At 35.2% G+C, this 22275-nt stretch overlaps 1 protein-coding gene across 2 annotated transcripts in view; it reads right to left on the reverse strand.

Annotated features, from left to right (window-relative positions):
- Positions 1-22275, reverse strand: part of LOC128677080 (protein doublesex-like) — a 135917-nt gene that overhangs the window by 36721 nt on the left and 76921 nt on the right. Inside the window, exon 3 of one of the 2 annotated variants that reach the window (XM_053757673.1) lies at positions 722-927. In XM_053757673.1, coding sequence (XP_053613648.1) covers positions 746-927 — 182 coding nt within the window. In that variant the 3' untranslated portion in view covers positions 722-745. Of the gene's footprint in view, positions 1-721; positions 928-22275 lie in introns of those variants that run through there. The other variant, XR_008405497.1, reaches the window with a different exon arrangement.

The following is a 22275-nucleotide window of genomic DNA, read 5'->3' on the forward strand; positions in this document are numbered from 1 at the left end:
GTTCTGGCATTTCTGTTACTATTAATTTAATAGTAGCTATTGACATCACACGATAAATATTTGAAGAATGTATAGAAAATAACTCAGTTCTAATTACTACTATACTTGACGATTAGGTACTACAGCTTAACCATTATACATAAGGTTAGCTCTCCAGAAAAGATATATGGATTTAAATTATAGTTGTTATTTTATTAGCGTCGCCGCACAGCATTGACGAAACCTGATATTGGTACATCACATGGCGACCCTGCCATACATTAACTCTCGTCACACTTTGAAAGTAACACGAAATTAATATAGCATGGTCTGAGGTAATTCATAATCAACATGTTCCATTGACAGTTTAAGCGCGGGTCGCCACTGTATTGCCCCACGTGGGGCTTTGAACATTGATCGTGCCTAAACTTCCGAGAAATCTTGTTATAAAGTGACATGTGCTTAGTTACGTTACCTGTTTTACAAGACCATATACCTATCTATATATCATGAGAGGTAGAGATTTAGTTGGTGAAAATGATGATTTTTAATAAAATCTCTATTTTCTCACATATAGATTAGGGACGATTCGAGACAAATCCCACTAATCGAGTAGCCCCAAAGTAAACTCCAAACTTGTTATGTCATAACATATAATAGAAAATGACATTAGAGCTCACGCCAAATATGACATGCGAATAAGGAACCTACATTCATACATATAAAGTAGAAAATCGCGTACCTGTCGCGACGCGGACGCGCACCGCTACAAGTGCGCGGGCGGCGGCGACGGCCGCTGCATCGTGAGTGGTAGAGGTTGGAGCGGTGCGTACTCCGGCGCGATGACGAACTGCGGGGAGCAACAACTCATGCTGTAGTCCTTCCGCGCTTGAAGTAGAGAACACAGCGACCGCTCGTACAGCCGCCATTGGTAGACCACCCAGTGGGCTGAGGAAGTTAATTAAATATGTCTTAATAATAACTCATAAATCGTGTACTTCATAAAAAACATTTTGCAAGTTTCAATGTAATTGACCACACTATATTTTTCTTATCGAATCGAAGCACGTACATTATTACCAACTAATGAGGTCTAAGGACTAAAGGACTAAGTTCGGTGGGCAAAGTGTGGATTTGCATTTCACTTCTTACCATCAAATCGTTACGAAGTGAGACGCAGCGAAGCAATAACATTGTGCCATTTTGACGCAATGACAACCACACCGCAACGTAATTTTTTTTAAATTATAATACTTGAACTTGCATAATTATATTTGAATATGAAGTACACACGACACTCAAAAAAGTTTCTCTCATTGAGATAGAGTACAGCAATCCATGCCAGAATATAAATTAAATTTGATTTTGTCAAAATAATAGGAGAGTTTTAGTGGATGTGACAAAACTCGCAAGCCAAATCAACATTTAACTAATGTATAACATATATTATTATTTCATTGAAACCTCAAAGTAGAAGTGTAATGAAGTTTGTATTCGCAAGCACGTGACAGATATTATTTATTTATAATGCACTTACCAAGTCCTTAATAATGCCAAATGTATCGTAAAATTATCTTCCCACTAATATGTAGAAACACAGTTATTATACTTATACCGGTTATGCCGTACTATCGATATTTCGGCATCACTAATTCTAATATCGATTATTCAACTATCGATAGATGGCATCGAAAACCAGGAGTATCGATGTAATGATTTTCAATGTCATAGTAGCGATACTATTGCAAATTATGGCGGAACTATCAGTCGAAGACCATTGTACTATCGATAGCAATCACTAAATGATCAACATCACTAGTTTTAACGCTAGTGCACAAACAAAACGCAGTATTGCATTCATTTTTTTTTGTTATTTATGTCCGTCCTATATTCAATATTTCATAAAATACTTACATATATAGTGCTTCCTATCCCGCGTCCTCATTTAAATAAAATACAGTCAACAGCACATCAACCTAACCAAATTCATTGCAAAGTCGCCGATATTACCGCGCCATAGAGGTTCATGCAGGGTAACTTGATGTGCTGTTGACACACGCCGACGCGAATGCATGAACATTGCGAAGTTTGTATGAGTGCCTTTATATACCGCAATGAAAAACCAGCAATGTATGTCGAATCCGTCAAAGTTCGGCGAACTTTTCCGCGATTATCTATACTATTATTATAAAGAGGTAATCGTTTGTGAGTTTGTGAATTTGTATGTTTGAGGCGGGTAGGTAATCTCCGAAACTACCGAACCGATTTCAAAAACTCTGATCATTAGAAAGGTACATTATCCAAGATTGCTATAGGCTATTTTTTATCTCAAAATTCCCACGGGAGCGAAGCCCCGAGCAACATCTAGTATCTATAATAATATTTTCGTGTCGTACCTAGGTATGTCGCTACGCACACTTCGTTTTGTCTCAATGTGGACGTATGCCTATTAAATCATGATTAACTAATATCTAGACTAAAATAAATTCACACCTGCTGTCGCTATTATGTAAACGTAGTCTCACAATGGTATTTCAACTGAAATGCTTTTTGCACAGTTTACATTGAGACACATTTGAGATACCTACGATCGCATGCTTTGTACGCGTAGTAGGTATTACTGCTCGAAAATGTATCATTTAAATAGTACCTATTCGATTTTATTTTGTAAATAAATTTCATCTAGTCAAAGTCAAAGCCTTGTTTAGAAGATTAGACATTTACAGGCACGTTAAAAAGCTACAAAATACTAGCATTTGGGTACTACAACTGCTGAGACGTAATATTCCGAAAATAGTGTCAGAAGTACCATTGACATGATTTATCAAGCTATCTCTTTCACTCTTACACGTGTCCGCGATCGAGTTAATTTCTACGACAATTATTAGATGCAAGGTCAATTATAATCACTGCACATAGCATTATGCAACGTAATTGTCGCTTAGGAATATATCATTGTAATTGTAGTACAGTTACACGGTTGTTTGTGCAGTCAACAGCACATGAAACTGCCCAAATTAATTGTAAATTCGTCTCTATTACCGCCGCATAGAGATCACGAATGGTAACTTGGTGTAAGTTTGACCGCACAACGTAAGAAATCAAGTGGCAATATGAGAAACTATTAATAAAAGACAACAAAGACAACTTGCAATATCTGTATCTTATGTAAACCGGGATTTAAAAATAAATTATCAATTTCGCAGATCACGTTCATGATAATGCCCTAACAGACGGATAGACAGGGACTAATCGTGTTTAATGCCAGCCAGCATCCGTCCACTTATGTCCTTAGTAAACGTTATATAAAACAAATAGTACCTACATGACATATTACATGATACTGCGAAAAATAAATATGTATTCCAATTTAAATTTAAGTCTGTGTATGTAATATTGATCGTTATTGCTTGGAAATAGTTAATTAATACGTGGAAAAATGTAAATAATCTAATCTAAATTGGGAGCGCCGTGCGGTTCCCCAGGCACAGCACCTAGCCTTATTATAGTTAACTAGCTGCGCCCCGGGGCTTCGCTCCCGTGGGAATTCCGGGATAACAACCTATGTGTTACCCTATGTGTTATTCCAGGTTATATTTATTTATATATTACAAACACACACACACACATTCACATATAATATCCTCTCACAATTATAAAACTTTCACATTTATAATATTGGTAGAACTTGAAATGAGAACAAGAAACAACGTCTACCAGCAAATTAGGAATAAATATCTTGCTATGCCGGCCTGATCCTGGCTGAAGGACATAGGTACCCAAGAAGTGCTGGCGTGATGTCAAGGATGATAGCGCGCCAAGGAAAGCGGACTTTGGGCTCCGAGACACCGAGCTATGGGAAGAAATCGGGAAAGTGCTTATTTGAGAGAAAATTAATAGATTGGGCTACATACATTTTGTAATCAGAAAACTATTTTATTTATATAAATTCTTTGATACAATCTGATAATCATTAATAATACTGCATTAAAATATGCCACAAGATGTTACAAATTACAATATTCAAATAAGCATATGCCAACAGACTTCAATGTCTATTCTCAGAATATATCGAAATATAAATAATTTAGACATTTTATTATCAAAATAAGGAAGCGATACACTATAAAATGAAATATCCAACTTCAACAAGTGCAACAATGTCACCGTGAAGCGTATTTAAATCGGTAATGTAATCGTACGCACGCACACACGCCAATGCTTTATTTACGATCAAAACACGATCTTAATACATTGTAACAAGATTGGAATTCAATAATTTGGTAGGGTCAATTATGACCTGTATTCTATGATGAGCAATTCGAGCGCGTGTAATATCAATGGTCAACATTGCCAAGTCATATTCTGTTTGGATACATGCGTACCACGTGGCCGGGTATTTATAGTTAGATATGGATTGGCTAAACCAGTTTGCGTTGAGACAGGTAACAGTGTTTAATTACAGTAGCAGAGAGAGGTCAAGATAAAAGAGTTGTCTTGAGACAGAATATGTTAGGTACGGATAGCACTATTCTGTTTTATTGTTATCATCAATACAAATCACTGTGTCTCAGTTAGCTCTTTTTTGTGTCCAATCGTCGCGCCGCGTTTGCGCCTTGTCACTGTCCGATGGCTCAATTCGAAAATTTATTGGTTTTGTTTCTCATGTTGGTGGCAGTGGTAATTATACAGTGATTGAAGTTTCAAACCTGTAAATTATTGTACAGATTAATTATAAATTGCCGCTGCGCATGTAGGATTCATTTTTCACATCCTCGCGTGTTCTCACATTAGAGGCAGTTAGGTAGTAAGCTCATGATTAACGTAAAAAAATAACCTAATAATTTCGATGACTCGCTGTTACCAGCAGCCTGTGTGATGTCAACCCTTTTTGGGAATGTTATTGTTAGTTATCCGTTGCTAAAGCGTCGCCACGTACGACATTAACGAGAGGAATTGGATAGGTCCTATTCTAGGGCTCACACGACGTGACTATCTAATATTATATATAAATAAATAAAATATTATATAAATTGTAAACAATTCTAACCTGGGGATCAAATGGGCATCGCATATCGCATATGGCAATTATTCTGAGGCGCAAGCTGTATTCAGCGGTCGACACTAATCATATTTGCGTAAAAAAGGATAGGTGTCTTCATATCATAATAAAAAATATTGCTGATTTGCTAGGAAATTACCAAACCATGATTATTGCATGCAATACTTGGTAACTTAACGAACACGATCGACCATGGCTAATATCAACGGACAAAATACTGTCATTTTCAGTACAAATTTCAGGAACATGAACTCGGGATTAGAGTCAGTCATTCCATATCCTTCCGTGGAGGTCGTATGAGGCGACTAAGGGACACACAGCCTCGGAAGCTGATAGGCAACAATAGCATTCCCAAGGAGGGCGGCGATGGCGTCAGGCAAGCGGCTGGGTGTAAAATCACAGCGGAGTCTGAAAAAAATGTTTCGTTTTTTTTTACAGTGACCTCGGCTTAACGGCTTCACGGCTCCGAACACAAGGGAACATGATGAAGAGATGAGAGAATTTCTGGCTTATCTGAGCAAATACCCGATTACTTTCTCAAATACTATCATTACAACAATCATACAAAATTTCACGCCCTCTATAGTCATTTTAGAAAATTAAATACCCTATTTTTGAACGCGATTCTTAAACTATATGCATGTTACTTATTCATCAAACTTTTGGTCACATCTTAAACTTAATCCAAGAATAATCTCCCAAGAAAATACAAAAAGTTTTCCTACTCTTTCAAATTACATACTAAATATATATTTTAACCAGTTGGCTGCGACATGCATACCAAATTTCATCGAAATCGGTCAACCAGTTTAGCCATAAAAACGGAACAGACAGACAGACTTTAGCATTTATAATATGTATGGTTTTAGTATGGATGCAGGCATACGGCCACAAAAAGGTCACACTCACATAACTGTGAGTGTGATATATATATGGTCAGGTGTGCAAATTATAACATTTATTTAGCCAATATCGACGACCTCGGTGGCGCAGTGGTAAAGTGCTTGCCTCTGAACCGAGAGGTCCGGATTCGATCCCCGGTCGGGTCATGATGGAAAATGATCTTTTTCTGATTGGCCCGGGTCTTGGATATTTATCTATATAAGTATATGTTTTAAAATATAGTATCGTTGAGTTAGTATCCCTAAAACACAAAAGTCTAGAACTTACTTTGGGCCTAGTTCAATCTGTGTAATTCGTCCTAATATATTTATTTTATTTATTAATATCACAGAGTACGGTCAGCACAACAACCTAGCCACTCACTGCAAATAGGACTCTTTTACCATCCCATAAAAGTTCACAAGTAGTGCGACTTGTAGTTGGCTGTACAAAAGTTTAATTTGACAAGACAATTTTAACACGTGTTGGATCATAAAATGTGAACTTGATTGAAATCGTGTTTATAGCACTTAGCATTCTCCTATAATCATAAATACCTACAATTGTATTTATACATTGTTTGTTCAGGATAGGACGTATGTAATATTCCGTGTCATGAGGGATTGTGCTAAAGATATACGAGTAGTAGATGATAACCTTTATCAGTTGCCAGTTCATTCATTCCCATTGTACAGGATGACTGGTTAAACAATCAAACGCAAAATGTCCTAAAGACTACTTGGGTACATCAAAACAAGCAACTTTTATTATACGACTTTTCGTGATTCGTCATTTTTTTTTTCATATAAAAAAACAATCTAATTCGCATTTCTACACATCTTAACTCTATGCAATAGCCAAGCAACATGAACACGAGACAGTACAGTAGCATTATGTTGCGGAATCGAATATAGAGTTAACATTTTATAGAAACGATATTAAAACTAAAAGAAATGTTTTTTTTTTATTTATATGACAAAACTCGTAGAAAAAAAGATGTTAGTCTCTATGTATCGCACATTTGGAAGGTTATGCGTTAGATACCAGTAACCCTGTATATTAACAATGCACATAGGTACTTAATGTTACAAGCTAATATTTATGTGACACTATGTCTCGGGAATCCTGTAACTCAAGTTTGAAGCAGATAACTTCACCCGATTGCACTGATACACACACACGTTTAGTTTGGATGACAATGCATTATTATGATAAGCATGACCCGATGAACGGCTCGAGACGTGGAAACTCCTCAACGGTTTACTGCACGGACATGATTGTATTAAGATGTCTCTGATAGCAGTAGTTTTCATATACCACCAATTGCTTCCGATGAAGGAAAATATCAATAATCACTGTGATGTCGGTTGGTAGTAGTGAAAGTCATGTCAAATGCTTTAAGGCGACATAAATAAATTCTGACACCAGTCTTAGCAATAACACATTTAATATGAAAGCAGGAAGTCACAAGATGAGATATTTTTTATCCTTACATATTATAAAACAAAGTCCTCTACCGCGTTTGTCTCTCTATTCGCTCAAAAACTTCTGCACGGATTTACGTGCGGTTTTTACCAATAGATAGAGTGATTCCCGAGGAAGGTTTAGGGGTATAATTTATTATGTTTTTACCCGAGCGAAGCCGGGACGGACCGCTAGTATTAACTAAAATCAAGTCATATTTTCTCGCGATAAAGTAATAACTTTGAACGTTTTTTATAACGTGGCTGTGAGGTCATAAACTTTAATGTTTACAATAAATCAGTTTAAAATATGCTGGAAAATATTACGATATGGAAAATGGCGGTTGAAATGTTTCCTAGTGGGTTCCTTACTGCAATGTCTCGGTGTAAACAACTTTCTTTTGAAAATAATAATGAGATGAAAAAATTCTGGAATTGAGCGGGAATTGACACGTATAACAATTCCATTTAAATTTTATTTTGATCTCAAGAAAGTGTGTTACCGTGCTAAGGCCGTGGTAGTTGCTGGTCTGTTCATTTAAAAGACCTGGGTTTTGTGTCTCTCTCTATCTCAGCTTTAAGTGTTCTCGATTTTAGGGGCTGTGATGCCGCGAAACCCGACAGGGTATAAGCTACAAATAGATTCAGCTGTAATATTACAACTTGCCGCTCTGCTTGACGTGAGTCCCCTCTGGGAATACTATTCTTGATAACAGTTTATAAGGCTTTGTGTAACGTTTTAAGAAATTCACAGGAGTATAAATGTGGAATGGTCCTATTCTGTCAAACAAGAGAATTGTCCTCTGAAAATTTGTCAATGACTTGTACAGTCAACAGCACATCAACCTGCCCAAACACATTGCAAACTCGCCGCTATTACTGCGCGATAGAGGTTCATGCATTGTAATTTGATGTGCTGTGTACCTACGTATAATCTAAAATTAGTACTATCACATAACTATTATATGTCATTAGGGCATATTGTCCCTTAGCAGGACACTTAATGTCTACTTATACGCGTAAAACTTAAGAAAATATTGCCTAGTTTAAAAGTTTGAATATTGTAATATACTTATGTATATTACAATATTCTTATGTATATTATAATGTAAAATATTCTTGGAAATACGAAAGATAACGAAAAAAAGATTGACAAAGTTCCCACGGGAAGAATAATAACATAGCAACGGGTAAAAACATGTCCCTGCAGTTATTTATATTAAACTAAAAGAACAAAAACTGAGTTATTAACGAACAATCACACATTTGTGAGCTACATTATGAGTTATCAATGTCAACGTACTCTTATATTGTAGAATGACTGATCTCTTTGTAATAAGATGCAAGATATTAATTAATATGTAACACCGTGTATGCATTCATGCTGATATCTGTGTCACATACAAAGTTTGTCTGTCGTCCGTCTGTCAATCATTATACTCTACTGATAAAACAGAAAGTAGATTATCATTAATCCATTGAATGATATAATTGTATCTTTTGTTGTGCGCGAGTAATAAACGTGAATATTCAAATTTATAAATAGTAACTCTTTGAATAATATACAAGTAATTGAAGGCAATATCACTTATTGGTAGCATCAATTTATCTTGATGTCGCGTGGAAGTCGTAAGAGACGACTAAGGATGTCGACCCTTGACAGATTGTTATGGCAACGCGACACTCGAATCTTGCGGAAATATAAATATTTTTCCAAGGCAGTTTTTACGGTACGGTAAATAATTCCGGTCAGTAATATTGATTTTATCGAAGGAAAACATAAAGGTTTCCTTAAGACTGTGTAGCACGCTAGCTGAACTACTCAGATTTTGTTTTTGGACAATGCGCGCTAAAGGACTAACAACCAAGGATGCTTAAAATTAGAAAAAGTAGGAAAGTGGACCCTGGGCTCAGAGGCTCTATGGCTGCAAGAAACAGCCCAAAAAACGCTCAAATGAAAGAAACTGATTTTTGCAATAGCTGTCTGGATTGGCGGTTTCAAAATTGTGACACAAAAATTTAAATTAGAACTTCACAGGCACAAATGTTCCGTTCAAATGTTCTTGATTTATATCGACAAACCACTATGTGACTAAACCTAGTGGCATTAACGACTACTGCTGTAAAGCAACCGTTAGACAACGCTCAAGAAATATGAAATATTTTTCCTAAATAATCAAACTTATTTTCACGAATTCTGTGGTTCTGGTTATCTTGTGCCCGTATCTGTGTATGTCTCCATTGACCCCACGACATACCCTTAGTCCTGTGTGGGCCGTTCAGTGTTGTTATTTTTTTTATAGTCGATTTCGCGGTATCGTTCTAAATTTATTGTTAGGATCAATAGTACAATTGCTCTGTAATTTACTACTATTGACTATAGAGAGGAAGAAAAGGAAGATGGTTGGAGTCTAGCCAGCGGCATTCAGCTACCTATATATAAATCCCATTGATTTAAGAGATTCGACACATTGTTAGAGGTCGATTAACTGGATTGAATCGTCAGGCATATAAATCAGCATTTTAGTCCGCTCGAGCGATTTATATGAAGTAGCTTTTGTATATCCTGCATGGTATGCGTTTAAAATGCTTAATTTCTCGTTCTTGTGAGAATTTTGGGAAGTCCTCTTTTAGTTCTCCCTCGAAATTCTCGAGGAAACAACACAACAAATTTTAACTTTTAACTCCAAGTTTGAGCCGTGCTTTGTTTGTCATATATAGAAAAGTTTTATGTTGAGCGAATAATGAATGGACAATCTAAAGAAAGAAGGAAGAAAGAAATATGTGTCCATTTGATTGGTGATTGATTGTATGTCTAATGATGGTCTAATGTCTGATTCCGAATGTATTGTAAATAAAAATAAAAGAATTTGTAAAAATTACATTTTTTTTTATCGAAGCCTTCTTGCAGTTGGTCGCTACGTCGACCTTTACTGCTTAACCGGGGGGAAATATGGCGACAGTCGCAAGGACCATACAGCCGAAACAGTAACAGCTCAAAGGGCTCCCAGGTGGGAACGAACCTCGGTTTTGGGCGTTACTCGAAAAATGGCCAGAGCGGTGCCTGCTCAAGGTGCCTATTGAGAGAAGCGTCCTGGTGCCGTCGGGCGGTACCGAGGTTTCTGCTATTCAAAATACCCTGGGCCCCGCGATTACCTCGTGAGTTTTCGGAAGGGGGATTAGCAACCGTAATGGGGTCGTCTGGATCTGTAAGAACATGCCGCGGCCGGCGATGCCGGTAGCGACGGAAATTAGCTGTACTAAATTACATATGGAAAGAAATAAGTACCTACATACTTTTCGAAATGCTAACGTAAGTACACAGAAGACAGTACCTATCGGTAAAGGGACGACCACAGTTTAGACAGACGTCTAAATATTAGCCAGATCCAGTTATTAAAAAAAATAATATATAAGTTTAGAGTATTCGTTACAAAACAAATAAAAAGCGAAATGCCACGATCTAAGTACACCACTCTCAGATGCCATAGTATTTATGATATTAGCAAGAAAATAAATAAGAAGTCGAAACGGTACGTATTATCTCAAATTGGATTAGACTATGTCTGTCAAATTGTAACGAGCAACGACTACTATGTCGAATTGGCTCCGAGCCAGATCTTCAAAGGTCAAGCGTTGGCGAGTACACTCCTGCGCCATTAGCAAACCGGATTATCATCAGCGAGTTAAATAAAACGCGGAACCCGACGCGATTTTAATTTAGCTTAACTGAGCTCACATAGCTTATGTATTGCTTTGATTTGTTGTGATCTGGGAATTTCTTAGTTGAATTAGTTTAAAATGAGATTTTGCAATGCTTTTCAAATAGACGCCATTACTACATAAATCTAGGTGCACTATGAGGAACACATAGCACCTGTAAAAAAAATTGTTGCTAGTGAAGAGCTATTTGAATTGGTGCACTGGCTGGCAAAGGCATATCTTCTAGTTATGTTGTTAAATATACGGTCCTAATTATGACAAGTATTGTAGAAGAAAGTTAGCAAAACAGTATACCGCTATGGCAAAGTTAATCAAGGAAGTGGCGACCAAAACACGACGATCTCTATACCAATGAATTGTCAGCGATTGCCCTGCGAGGAAGGACTTTTTTGTCTGCGACCAATATTCAATATCGTTCAACAGTATTATATAAAAATAATTGAATACCCATTACGACTAGACTCGAGAATAACAGAACAAAATAACAAACGTTTATAAAATGGTACGCTTTGTTAGGGGAGAAATTATTGTTACAGCTAATATCGACATTTATACGCTCATGTGATCTCGTGATGAGCTGGTACTTCTTCCTGTTTAATTTATACTTATACAACCCGAGATGGGATGTCATTTAATAATTAATTTACATACTTACAGGTTAAAAATGTTAATTTCTCTTTTTACTTAAAAATAAACTAGATCAAAATCAGTTCAGTCGCTTGGCTGCTACGATGCCACGGACAGACATAAAGATACACAGACTCGTTAAAAATTGCTATCCTGCTGTAGTCGCGGTTAAATATAAATAAGTGATAATCAAAGGATCAATTAAAATATAAAATATATATTATTCCTAAAAAATATGACAAACTTTATTTACCAAATAAAATAACGAATTGGTCCAAAAGACGGACTTCATGCTATAAGCTATCTTTATCAATAAACATTAGGGTAAAACTAAAAGATAATATGTTTTTCTAAAAGGAACTAATTAAAAAGTAAAGTGATGACACAACGAAAGTGAAAAAAAGTAATTGTAAAGTAATTCGCCACATAAATTGTAGTAAATTGTATAAATTATTATGGTTTTACACGAGCGAAGTCGGAAAGGGCCGCTAGTATAATATATTTTAAAAACACATTTATTTTTAATTACTTATGATACATTAACTTAATTGGGGGGCTTCGCTGTTTGGGAATAAAAAATTGTATGTGCTTATTCCAGATTATATTCTGCTCATTTACCAAATTACATCGAAATACGTCCATTTTGCGTGTTTCATAACAAACATTCACCCATATCCGGAGGCGAAGTGCGGTTTTGCATTTTCACTTCACCACCATCGAATCGATTCGAAGTGTGACACAGCGTACCAATGACATTGCAGTGTGGTTGTCGTTGCGTCACAATGGCGCAATGTTATTGGTTCGCTGTGTCTCATTTCGAATCGATTCGTTGGTGAGAAGTGAAATGTTAACCGCACTTCGCCCACAGCACTCAAATACAAACTACCAAACTTTAATATTAGTAAGATTTGTGTTGTTTAGCAAAACTTTAAGATTTCAGTTTAGACATGGTTTAGATATCGTTAAATTTCTTTTTTATAGAATACTGTAAGTGTTTTAGTTAATATACCTCAAACAGCTTTTATTACAACTAAAATAAACAGTTCTAAGAGAAGTTACATCATCAAGGAAACTGCATAAAAAAAGCTAACGAACCCATTTTTATGACATTGATATCCAACAGTTATATTAATTTAATCCAAACGGTATCTAAATATACATCTCACAAACAGACTCATTACGACTCGAATGTCATCGATGAAGCGTAAAATTGTTAGGTATATGCAAGTAACATCAAAAAAGGCCGTCGATTGCACGATGCAAGGCGATGCAAGAAATAGCCGTAATTAACGGAGCAAGAAACTGCAACAATGTTGCAAGCACCTTGACAGTGCGCGGGCGCAGCGTGAGTATGTGTGTGTCGGCACGAGCCGTGACGTCACGGCAAAGAGCAACCAGACAGAAACAAGTTGGTTATATCTGAATTTGGAATATTTAATAATTCCATTAAATCCGTGTGAAATGTCGTATTGAATAAAAAAAAAACTACGTCATTCATGCGAAGGTTTGTAATTTGCTCATCATAACATTTTAAATAGTAGAATTAATTTCAAAATTAGAATATGGAACATGGCCGTCGATGAGCACAGAATAAGCAAAATGTCACATTTGACGTGAACGGTGAAATAGTGTTGACAATATTATGTTAATTTACCGCCATGTTTTGTGAGTATTATACATACTATACTTTGATAAAGTTAATCAAACCGAGCATCTGTTTTAATTTCTATTATTTGATGTAGTTATTATACCTAGTTGACGTGCGTACTTTTATTTATTACGAATTATCACGCGCGCTGCGTTATTAAACTAACACAACGTCGTTTTCACAATCTATCACTATAAATTAATTTAGACTATAAACTACATTATGTACGTAACATCTACCATTCAACAATATCAATATCTGATACAATCATTGAGTAAACATAATTAACTAACTACATTACAACATATAACTAACTTAAAAATCACTAACAAAAGTATATATTTGATACATTTAAAAAAAAATTGAATCAGGAATACTAAATCAACCAATTTGAAACCTGATTGCCGCCTTATTTTTGGACTGTCAATCCACCCATTCGCATAGACTAAAAACAAAAGAGTCGTATGAAATATCATTAATATTATAAACGAAGCGAGAGGAAGATAAATACCATCTAATTATACAACTTGCTTAGAGCTCTAGATAATACAGACGTTAGATCTGTACACTATATTTACGACAGCGTATTATTACACGACTATTCGTTGATATGTAGGCTAAAATTATGTAAACTTATAGTATACTGTACATTTATTTTTAATGTACAAATAAATATGAATTATTTCATAAATTGTGGTTTGCAGAGGTCTGAGGTTCGCCAACTCATTTATAAATATTTAAATTTCCTCATCCAGATTATACCACTGTGAAGCAATCTCTGTTCGAGTTTTTTTTTGTTTCTGTGTATTTCATAACACTATTTTTATTTTTATTTTAATGCATATATACAATCGCAAGATTTTGGGAATTAGATCTAAGTTCTCAGTCAAAAAGTGACAGGTGAAACAAAATAAAAGCTTGTAAAAAAATATTAATTTCATCTATCGCAAAGTTTGAAATATTCATATGGTAAGCTGTCAATTAAATTAGAATTATGATAAGTTGGTTGATTTAAGATATATCACGGAAATAAAGTATAACCAAAGGACAAAAACGACATTGCTGCACTAATGCAACATTGTTGCAATGCTTGACATTTGATAATAATTAATGCTATTCTAAACCATGGCCGTACGATCCTAGCCCTTACATGGTGGATGAATTTTTCATGAGCTCAAGTATAAGCATCTGTTGAAAAGGAATATGTCTTGTTATCCGTTGGGACGCTATTTGTACCTATAAATAACATTAAAACCATGAATCGAAAAATAATCAGAAATCTATCTTATATTACATAAAGAGTTTTGCATGCTGCTATGTAAAAAACACAGACGGGGTCAGAGGCCGGTCGGTAAACAACTCGCGTTTGGATGACATTGTTGAAGTCACGTGAGAGCGATGCTTATACCCAGCATTGGGTTGACATAGGCCGAAAATGATTACGATGAACACAGAATGGATTCTGATGAAATGTAGCCCTCTGATAGGCTTAATACCTTTATTCATAAAGACGATAATTTCCATCCTACAATCCCCAAGGTCGAAGATATTGTTACTTAAGATAGTTCTGATATAGTCGAGTCCCACGTGGTCGATAATGAGGGCGAGCCAGCAACCGACAACATTGTAGCGTCGGCCTTCACAATGAAGAATTCTAGACTAGCAACACAGTCTGATCTAGATAATGCGGCTCTCCGACTAGCCAACAATTTTGAACACTCCGTTATAGATCTCAACGATTCTTTGGCAGTTATCGACTGACCACGTGGTAGCGATAAAACTAATTTGATCATTTGATAAACAATAAATATAATAACATGTCTCGCTCTCACACTGTAAGCTGGCTCACAAAATATCATTTAACTTTAACCCGTAATTATGAAAAAAAAAGTTCGCGTGACGTCAACGTCTCGTCAACGATAAACAGTACCTATTCAGATGTCAAAGTGACGAGCTCATTAGCCGAGTGGGTGCGTATACCTTTGCAGCACACACTTTAAATGTGCAAGTTGGATGTGAGCGACGTGCAGCCGCCGCAGGCGACAACCGCAGAGACTTGCTGCTAAATCTATGTCTCATGTCGCCGCTATACGTTACTCGCTTCCGACTTGTACAAACAACTTAGTATAGAACAATAATAAATTCAGAACAAGAGGATCACTAGTTCCAACTGTTAAAGATACAAAAGTGACCCCAGTTTAGGCCTTTTTAGACAATATTTGATAAATCTTAGTTCTTATAATAAACAGTTTAATTAATTAAATAACTTAGCATTAGATGACTTGAGTCAAGTAAACTTTAAAATAACGCGCTGCCTCTAGATAAATCAAGAAATCATGCGTCATAAAGTATTAAGGTAAAACTATTGTAATTATAATTAGTGGGGAAACACAGTTTTCCACAAGTAATACAATGTTATAAACAAATTTACAATTCAAAACTGAAGCGCTTCCACTTAATAGATTCAGGTCAATTACGACACCATTGTTCCTTTATTTGCGTCCTTGACTTTCAACTGCTCATTGCAAGTACTTGGTGATAACAGTTTTATTTATTTTATATAATTCAAACTAAAAGAAGCAATCTTAGCATTCGATTCTAGAATTATTCCTTCTTTTCTGTTTTCCGTCATTTCCCGCCAATTGGCTGTTTGGGGAGCTTTCAGTCTTTTAACACCTTCGTCTCGCCGGCGGTACCTGAGAAGGATGAAAGATCATTTCCCTTTCAGACATGTGAGTAAGTAAACAAAAACAAAACTATGTCTCACATATAGTTCTTGATGGAAAAAATGTATCATGTAAACATAGGAACTTATTAAAAAGTCCTATTCTCTTTCTTTCTGTGGGTTGCCCAGTCGTGGTCATTATGTGGAATGAGGCTTACAACGGTTTTGCTTTGTTTTATCCAACGGTTAATGTTAATGGAGTGGATTGTCATTGTTTTCCTGTATGTTGTTTGTCTTTATCAGAATCGATAACTATAAATAACTATAAATTTAAAGATTGACGAGAAAAAGTACCTGTGAAGGTCTAATTTCTGAATAAATGATTTGAATTTGAATTTGAATTTTTGAATTTGAATTTGATAGCGATTTATGTTGAAACATCTACTCTCAGAATAAGATAGTATTTAAACCATAGTAACTCATAATTAAAATTCAACAAACTACCGCCAACTTGGGTCTTTGAATATTATGCCTTTTGCACCTTTCGCAGATTCATCATTTGCTTCCACAACAACGTGGATGGTAACACAAGATTAACAATCTACAACATTGTTGCATGTGGCCTTGACATTGCATATGATATCAGATTGATCTACTGTAAAAAAGTTCAGATCGTTCACCTTTTAACTACCTTTCTAGCTGCTCTGCAACATTCTCTATCAAAGCCATCAACCATCAAGAACAATTCATCATTATCCACAACAACAGACGCACGTGGTCCGCTAACGGAATCAGGTGAACAAACTTCAACAGTGTTGCTTCGGCCTTGACATTGAATGTACGCAACATTGTACTACCTGATCACATTACGTCAGTGATTACAATGTGCCGCTGACGTGATTCATTCGTTACGCTGTAGAATGTTATATCAGCGCGTGTGTGGCTGGCTTTAGTCGGCCCCTTTTTGTCGTGACCAGCCCAACTGTTATCTCCCTGATTAATGTTGTTTCATGTATTTGTGTTGTTGTCTTTTTCTTGCAATAGAAGCTAAAATTCTTTATCTAAACTGGAGACTGTTGTTAGGGTTGTTACAGTCTTGAGGGAGTTACATGTCGCAATCTTTATTGCATTTTACCAATTAGTGGACAGAATCTTCCAAGTCTCTTATAGCGTATACTTTTTCATGTTTGCGTGTAATATTCATAAATAAATTAATATGCCGCCAATATCAATGATCAGTTTCTAGTAAAGTGATAACTTTATTATGAAACGGTCGGATTATGATATTTTTATTGTGAAATAGAAAGAGTACACGACGTACCGGCTATCTAGTTAAGCGTCATTCGGATACGGAGCGTATTCATTTAATGAGACGAAACGAGGGAGTTATTCAGATTTCTATGAGTATCGATCCGTATACTTGCAAGTTTGTTGGAAATTGTCTCAACTATAATTATTATTTTAGTTATACCGTGCCTGTTTAATATACTGTGACATTACGCTGTGGTAGCTCGAGCTGAACTTTGGGTAATGTTGATGTAATGTTAATGGTAATGATATTCTTATCATTATTATTTATCTTGAAGGAAATTGAGATGTAGGACGTGTATTCTCATTATAAAAGATTTGCTAATAAGTTGGAAATTAAAAAATTAATCAATATTTAATGAAATGTAGTACCATAACCTGTCGTTTTGGTTTAAAATCTTTGGTATCTACTACAATTAGCCTGTCAGAAATCTACCTAAGATAGGCTGGAGCAGATATGAAAAACTAATATTATTCAAATGTAAAATTGTGTAACCAAGAAGTACGAATAAATATGGACCTTACTTTAGAAAATATCACGAACTGAATAAATTTGCCGTGATACAGTTAAAAGTATTGTTATATTTTAACTAAGAATAAATGAGTATGGATATTTAATATTGAGTAATAAAATTAATGATTTTGTTTTGTAGCATTTTCCTTAGATAATAATCATGCTACGAATGATAAAATTAACTTGTAAATTAATAAAAAATAATTTATGAGAACGTAAATATAACATACATACCTAGTACATTCCCCACCTGTCTGTTTCTTTTTGGTCTCTATCAAATAAGTGATCAGATTTTTTAATAATATTAAGCTTTAAATTGTCGATAAAATTTTGAGTTTTAATTATTTTATACTTATTATTAAACGATCAAATTGCCAATCAATCTAACGAAAGTGAAGGAACAACATTTTATAGTTTTATTCTTTAAAAAAATATTTCCAGCTTATCAGTGCTTTTTATTTCAAAATTATATATTTAAAACCTTTGTGTGTCAAATCAAAGAAGAAGCGTTCCGTTTCGGTGGAGCGTCCATTCCGATCTCGTAAAGATAAGAGTTCGAATCCCGGCGCGGCATATTTTCGTACTTGTAGAACGGGTCTGCAGCAAGGGCACTGGACCCTTACAATGTTGCGATACCTTGGACATCCTGTGCTACTGAGAGAATAACGAGAGTGTAGAAGAGACAATCCTATTATGCCTATTTTATTAAAAAAAAAATACATTGACGCGTGACGCGTGTTGATTGGCTCTGCAAAATTTAGTTTTCAGAGTTGTTTATTATAGAATCAGAAATTTCCATGCAGGTGCCTATATCCATTTTACTTTTACTTGTCTGTTTGTTTGAAATAACTTTATTTAAAAAAATAAAAAATAACAGAAGCGGTCCGCCATTTCTGTCTTCTACCATAACTTATCAAACAAAAATATACTATATGTGTCGTGCTATATGTGTCGAGTTGGTAAATCAGCCACAGGTTGCCTACGCGCGGCCAACGAGTCACTATCGCCAATTTTATAGCACAACTTTGGATTATTGGAAGATAAATCGTTTTATATGTTGATTGTATTTACTTTTATGATTTGATTTATTTCGAAACGACTCATATAATGCAGATTTCCTACGTCGAAACCGGTGAAATAAGTCATTATTTTTTTTAATTCAAAATTTAGTACAATGGCAACTTGAAATTATTATGTTTGTAAAAATAAAACGAATCCAAACTCGATGTGGTTCCACTCATTTTATTAGAAACTACATATGTTTTTTGGTTTCATTCTAGTAGGTTAAGGGTAATAAGTAGTCTGAGCTATTTCAAGCTTTACTATATTACAATAAAATTAGTTTTAGCGAGATTAACAAGTTAACAGAGAGACACATAGAAAACCAAGTTCCCACAGATGACAATATCGAAGTAAATTGACAGGTGCTTATGCTAATAGTATAAATGTCTGCTATATATTAGATAACCATATCGATAGTACACACATATTACTTTGAATGATGCAATTATGATTATTATTTGAATTATACAACGTCAAGAAAGGTCAGGCTTAAGAAAAAATGCCTTCACGCATTCAAGGCGGTGGTAAACGCAAAAAATACAGCCAGTTAAAATGTTTTATAAATCTCTATTCGGACGTAATAGGAGCCAGTTTATAAGTTATGCTTTTGAATGAACTCTCAGAAATAGGTTCGTAGTTTAAGTCATAATTATGTTGTACGTACAATTCAAACATATTTTTCCAATTTATTTTCAAAAATCGGGTGTACTTAAATCTAGCTTATTATAGGATCGACTCAAAAGCACAGTACAAACTCTGTGGTTTTGAGTCGACCGTCATGAGAATAAAATGGGAAAATACTATGCTACACTTCCGAATATATATATTTTAAAATCTCTTCCAAAAAAGACTAATGATTACATTCTTATTCATCGAAATAGCAGACAAATTCTATTAATTTAGCCACAATAATTACCTTGTCTTTGGCTCCATAAAGTCAACAATACCTTACAATAAGAAAAAAAAGAGAAACCCTAAATCCTAAGACATGAAAGTAAGTGTGTTCGTTTGTCTCGTCTTCACACCTTTCCTCATTGTCATGAAATTTTACGACAGACAGTCTTAAGAATTTAAAGTGAATTTAAAGTCAGTAGGTGGCCCCTAAAGAATATCATTGATAATGGAATTACACACTGTGAAAAGAAACGTCTGATGTAAAAAAGTCGATGGATAAATCAATACACAGTAAAACAAAATCGCTAGCCGCGTCTTTAAAACTTTTAATCCATGCTATACGTAAGATTTTCGACGCTTTTTTCACTGACTGTTATTTTGAGACTTGATAGGCAACAATAATATTCCCAAGGGATGATCGATGTAGGTCGTAAAATCAGCCGAAACCGATTGGCAAAATCATAGATGGAGGTGCCTATAAGGACCAAATCTTTCATTGACGACTAACGCACCGGTGTGGTCGTGTATAAGTGATAAAATAAATAAATGGACAACACTCAACGGCCCACACTGAGCGCTAAGCTTGTATTGCAGGCAAATATTCTCACCAATATGAACCCAGACGGTGAATCTTGACCTTTAATTGTTTTCAATTAACTGGTGATTATCTAAAAAAACGAAATGAAACGTCACTAGGTTAATGCACCGCTTTAACGTGTCCCTTGATTGCGCTATAAACAGTGCTATAAATCAACGATTGATAGTTTACGGCCATGTTCCGAGTTGAGAACGGTGTATAAATATTCAATTAAAAAGTATAAAGTAAATCCGCCATTTTGTATTCTGTATTCGTGTTATGTAGCTATGTACTTTTAACACGTGTTCTTTGTACAATAAAGATTACAAATAAGTTTTTTTTACAAAAAATGTCATCTTTTACACAAGCTTTTATTATTGTCAGGGAGATCTTCTTTCAATTCAACGCATAATAAAAAATCATGCCCGTGCAGTAAACCGTTTAGGAGTTCCCTCGTCGGGAACCGATCCTGGTTGCACCATTATAACATACATATGACAATAATGCACTATCATTTAAACTAAACGCGCTTATAACTTTGATTGCATAATATTATAGCCGTCAACCGTTTTCACGGTTGCTTCCGCAGCCATTGTACAGAACCCAGGGTCCGCGTTAGTGGCACTGTATGCGATGGTAATAATGCTAAATTTGCAATAAATTAGCTTGTGCTGTTGACTGTACTTACTGTAAGATACCTCTAGAAGTCGGTTTAAAAATATTCAGCTTTGCAACACTGTGTCTCGGTTTAATAGACCTCATAAAATCCATGCAATTAAAAGCAAATTGGCACTTGCAGCAGTAATTTGCGGGGAACACTATATTCTAAATGCACATTTAAATTACATAACACTGTTATTTGTATACCGTAGTTAACACTAAAACAACTTTTTTTTTCTTCAATCAATCCAATCTAATCCATTTATTTAAAACCTAAAAGATTTTTAATATTGATAAGATAATAACTTGCGTAATAATAAGTAGGGACTATAAATAAATTAATCGACTTGGTAACATGGATCTCACAACCTTTTACGGTAGAAAAAACTGAGCTGCGAAACTTGGGTTTTTTACAGTGTTGTTGTATGGTTGTTGTGTTGTGTGTTAGGTGTTTTTGATGGCATCTCACTTCTTTTTGTAGTCATAAGTCGAATTTGTATGGAAAGTATTTTTTTTTTCATATTTCAACATGTTTTCCTATGGGAATGTTGTTCATGGGTTGAACACACCCTTTCCATTATACAGATACATGGTTTCATTAACTGCAAATGTAACTTTGTAATTTCCTATATATATATGGGATTACAAAGTTATTAATTCAGTTGGTGTATCAAGAAAACTGGACCGAAATTCCAATTTTTTTAGGTTTTCCCTTAATTTAGACACTAAACACTAAGTGTATTCTAAATTTGAAGCTTCTATATCTGCTAGAAGTGCCTTAGACTTTTGATGATCGGTCGAGTGAGTGAGTGACAAAATCAAGAAACTTTAACAAGTTAAAATTCTTTTACTACTGGTTCAAATTGAATGAAATTTTAAATTTACAGTATTTATACAATACCTGCTTAATTACTGAAAATGCAGGCTTCCTGTTATATCCACAACGAAGTTATTGGGGTTCGAAATTGGGCTGAATTGCTTCGAGAACAGGATGGTACGGCCGTGCCTTTTTTTTGCTCGATTTGCGGGCTGCTTGATAAAGGGTTGTGTTAAAATAAAAAGCTAGCTTTACACAATGTTCGATTCTGATTATATGAGTACATATGTCTTGTGAGTAAGGATTTAAAGTTTTCTTAAATATTTAATTCTCTTTAAATTAACGACTAATAACGTGGTATCGTAAAATTTACGACTTATAAGACGGTATCGTA

The sequence above is a fragment of the Plodia interpunctella genome, chromosome 17 (assembly GCF_027563975.2).
Source record: "Plodia interpunctella isolate USDA-ARS_2022_Savannah chromosome 17, ilPloInte3.2, whole genome shotgun sequence".
NCBI classification, from domain to species: domain Eukaryota; kingdom Metazoa; phylum Arthropoda; class Insecta; order Lepidoptera; family Pyralidae; genus Plodia; species Plodia interpunctella.